Source organism: Wyeomyia smithii, chromosome 3 (assembly GCF_029784165.1).
Source record: "Wyeomyia smithii strain HCP4-BCI-WySm-NY-G18 chromosome 3, ASM2978416v1, whole genome shotgun sequence".
Classification (NCBI taxonomy): domain Eukaryota; kingdom Metazoa; phylum Arthropoda; class Insecta; order Diptera; family Culicidae; genus Wyeomyia; species Wyeomyia smithii.
The window spans coordinates 269,302,404-269,305,175 of NC_073696.1; the positions used below are offsets into that span (position 1 = coordinate 269,302,404).

Here is a 2,772-nt window from a genome sequence, read left to right on the forward strand (position 1 = left end):
TATAACACATATACAGTAACATTTGGAGAACTAGCAGAAATAATACAAGATCAAAAACATACCTACAATGATTTTCGACACATTGTATAAGTCTGTTACAAATAGTCTCGTTGGAACATGCACTTGCCTCCTAAATTCGATGCTCAATTATTCGCCATACAACTCTTAAGCTTCGCCAGTCGTTATCAGTCAATAACTTCTGACGCGTATTCTCTCCTTTGCCCCAAATGCAACAGCTGTGATTCTTCCGTCCGAGTTCAAATCCATCCATTCGTACGTCTAATGTAGGTAGGGGTATAAAATAAATTACTCTATTCGGTTACCCTTTGATGAATGGAAAGATTAGAGTCGAGCGTTATGGCAAAAAGGGTTCAATTGATGCTGAGTGTTCCACTCTTTACGAATGAGACGACCAGCCCCCAGTCCAGAATCGTATACCCAGTCAATATAAAGTCATCTCTCTCTCCCGCTGGTCGGGTAGTAAATTCTTATCAACACGAACCCACACCACACAAAGTTTCATCAAACGTGAATCTGAGGGCAGTCAATGGACAGCGCTGGTAGTAGGCAGACTTAGTTATTCTACGGTGGCACTGGGATTGCCGCCTCGGGATGAATTCGTTCGATTCGGTTTTGCTCTTAGGAGCCTTGTTAGCGTTCGGTTCGGTTTTCGGTGCTGGTTTCCTATTAGCCCAAAGTGACGAAGGATTGTTTCCTTTGACTGTGATTCATCTGAATGATTTCCACGCCCGTTTCGAGGAGCAAAACAGTCTCTCGACGCGATGCAAACCGGATCAAGGGGAACAGTGCGTCGGTGGATACGCGAGGGTTGTGTCCGCTGTGAGATCACTGAGTGAGCAGTACAAAGCGCAGAACCCGATCTATTTGAATGCGGGTGATAATTTCCAGGGCTCGACTTGGTACACGCTGCTGCGGTGGAGTGTGATTAGTTATTTTTTGAATTTGCTGCCGGCTGATGCGGTGACCCTTGGTAACCACGAGTTTGACCACGGAATTGCAGGAGTTGTGCCATTTATGGAAGCGCTGAAATCGACGATCGTTGTTTCCAACATCGATGACAGTGGGGAACCAAGCTTCCAGGGGAAATATCAAAAGTCGGTAGTCATCGAACGGGATGGCAGAAAAATCGGTATCATCGGTGTTATTCATCACTCAACGCACACGCTGAGTATGACGGAGGATTTGAAATTTCTCGATGAGGTTGAAGCGATCAACGGAGAGGTGGAGACGTTAAAAGCCAATGGAGTTAACATAATTATCGTTTTGTCTCACTGTGGAATCGAGATTGATCGTAAGATCGCTGCACAGTGTGAGGATGTCGATATCGTGGTTGGTGGACATTCGCACACATTTTTGTATAATGGAACGACGGAGGGCCTTCCGGAGTCACCGGTGGACACTTATCCTGTGGTAGTGGATCATATCAACGGGCGTAAAACTTTGATCGTTCAGGCCTCGTGTTTCACGAAGTTTATTGGTCGTATCACCGCCTATTTTGACGAAAGTGGTAATATAGTAGAATGGGAGGGCAATCCGGTCTACTTGGATGAATCTATTGAACAGGACCCACAAATCGTGCAAGAACTTCTGCCGTGGAAAGAGCAAGTTGATGTTTTGGCCAACCGTCCGGTGGGCAGTTCAAGGGTGCTTCTGTCGAAAGATGGCTGTCGTGTGGCAGAGTGCAATTTTGGAGACCTCGTGGCTGACGCTTTCGTCGATTATCATGCCCGTCATCGGGATAGTACGGATGATGAGTGGACGGCTGCCTCAATCGGGATCACGAATGATGGTGGTATGAGAACATCCCTGCAGAAAGGTAGCTTAACGTATGACGATTTAGTTACGGCAGTTCCTTACGAAAACACCGTAGACACGTTCGATCTAGAGGGAAAGTATTTATGGGAAGCGCTTGAGTACAGTGCCGGACGTCATAATTCCGCGGATTTCCTGCAGATATCGGGACTTCGCGCTGTGTTTAACATTACCAGGTCAATCGGACGCCGGATCGTATCGGTGGATGTTCGCTGCCAAACGTGTCGAGTGCCAAGATATGAACCGCTGGACCAGAACAAAGTTTATCGTTTAGCTGTGGCAGCTTGGATTGGAAACGGTGGCAACGGATACTCCATGTTCAGTGATCACCGTACCAACGTAAAAGTCGGTCCGTTCGACATTGTGGCGTTGGAGGAGTACGTGACCAGAATGTCTCCGATTCTGCAAGGAACTGACGGGAGAATCCGTATTCTAACCTAAATATTATGCAAAAACCCATTATGCCTAATAAATTATTTGATGTTAAATACTGTACGTAGCACCAGATATTAACTTCTCTTCTTGTTGTTGTCTCAGTGCATGAGAAAAGTTTTCCCTGTGGCGAGACAGGAAATTTCAGCCCTTTTCACACCTTGCGTTAGTAGCAAAGTTGATGTCATCAAACTCACAAAGTCCGAAAGGGTGTTCCCAACTCCGTAGACGAGTTTAAGTGAAATCCCACAGAGTTAATCCCAGTTCCTCATCGTGTTAGCCACGATTGTGTTGCCCAGTCAGCGTTGCTAGGTAGAGACGAGACAAGATAAAATGTTCTTCTCTTTCTTTAGTGAGCGCGCTAATTAAAGCCTGTACACGCAAAAGTTGAGACGCTAATCTATTATTGTGCTTTTTCAATGCAGTAGATTTTATTTTGTTTTCATAATTTTTGTTGCTGTTATAGCCAAGACTTGTTTGTTATCCTACTTTTAAAGACAATCAAAA

General features: G+C 45.3%; 1 protein-coding gene across 1 annotated transcript; it reads left to right on the top strand.

Moving 5' to 3' along the window:
• The first annotated feature begins 515 nt into the window (after nucleotides 1–515).
• LOC129732515 (apyrase-like) lies at nucleotides 516–2,328 on the top strand. Its single transcript, XM_055693461.1, has one exon. It carries the CDS (start codon nucleotides 613–615, stop codon nucleotides 2,272–2,274), a length of 1,662 nt encoding a protein of 553 aa, XP_055549436.1. The 5' UTR covers nucleotides 516–612; the 3' UTR covers nucleotides 2,275–2,328.
• The last annotated feature ends 444 nt before the right edge of the window (nucleotides 2,329–2,772 follow it).

Excerpts from the sequence above, each read along its gene's own strand:
- LOC129732515 (XM_055693461.1), top strand. The coding sequence starts at position 613 with ATGAATTCGTTCGATTCGGTTTTGCTCTTAGGAGCCTTGTTAGCGTTC.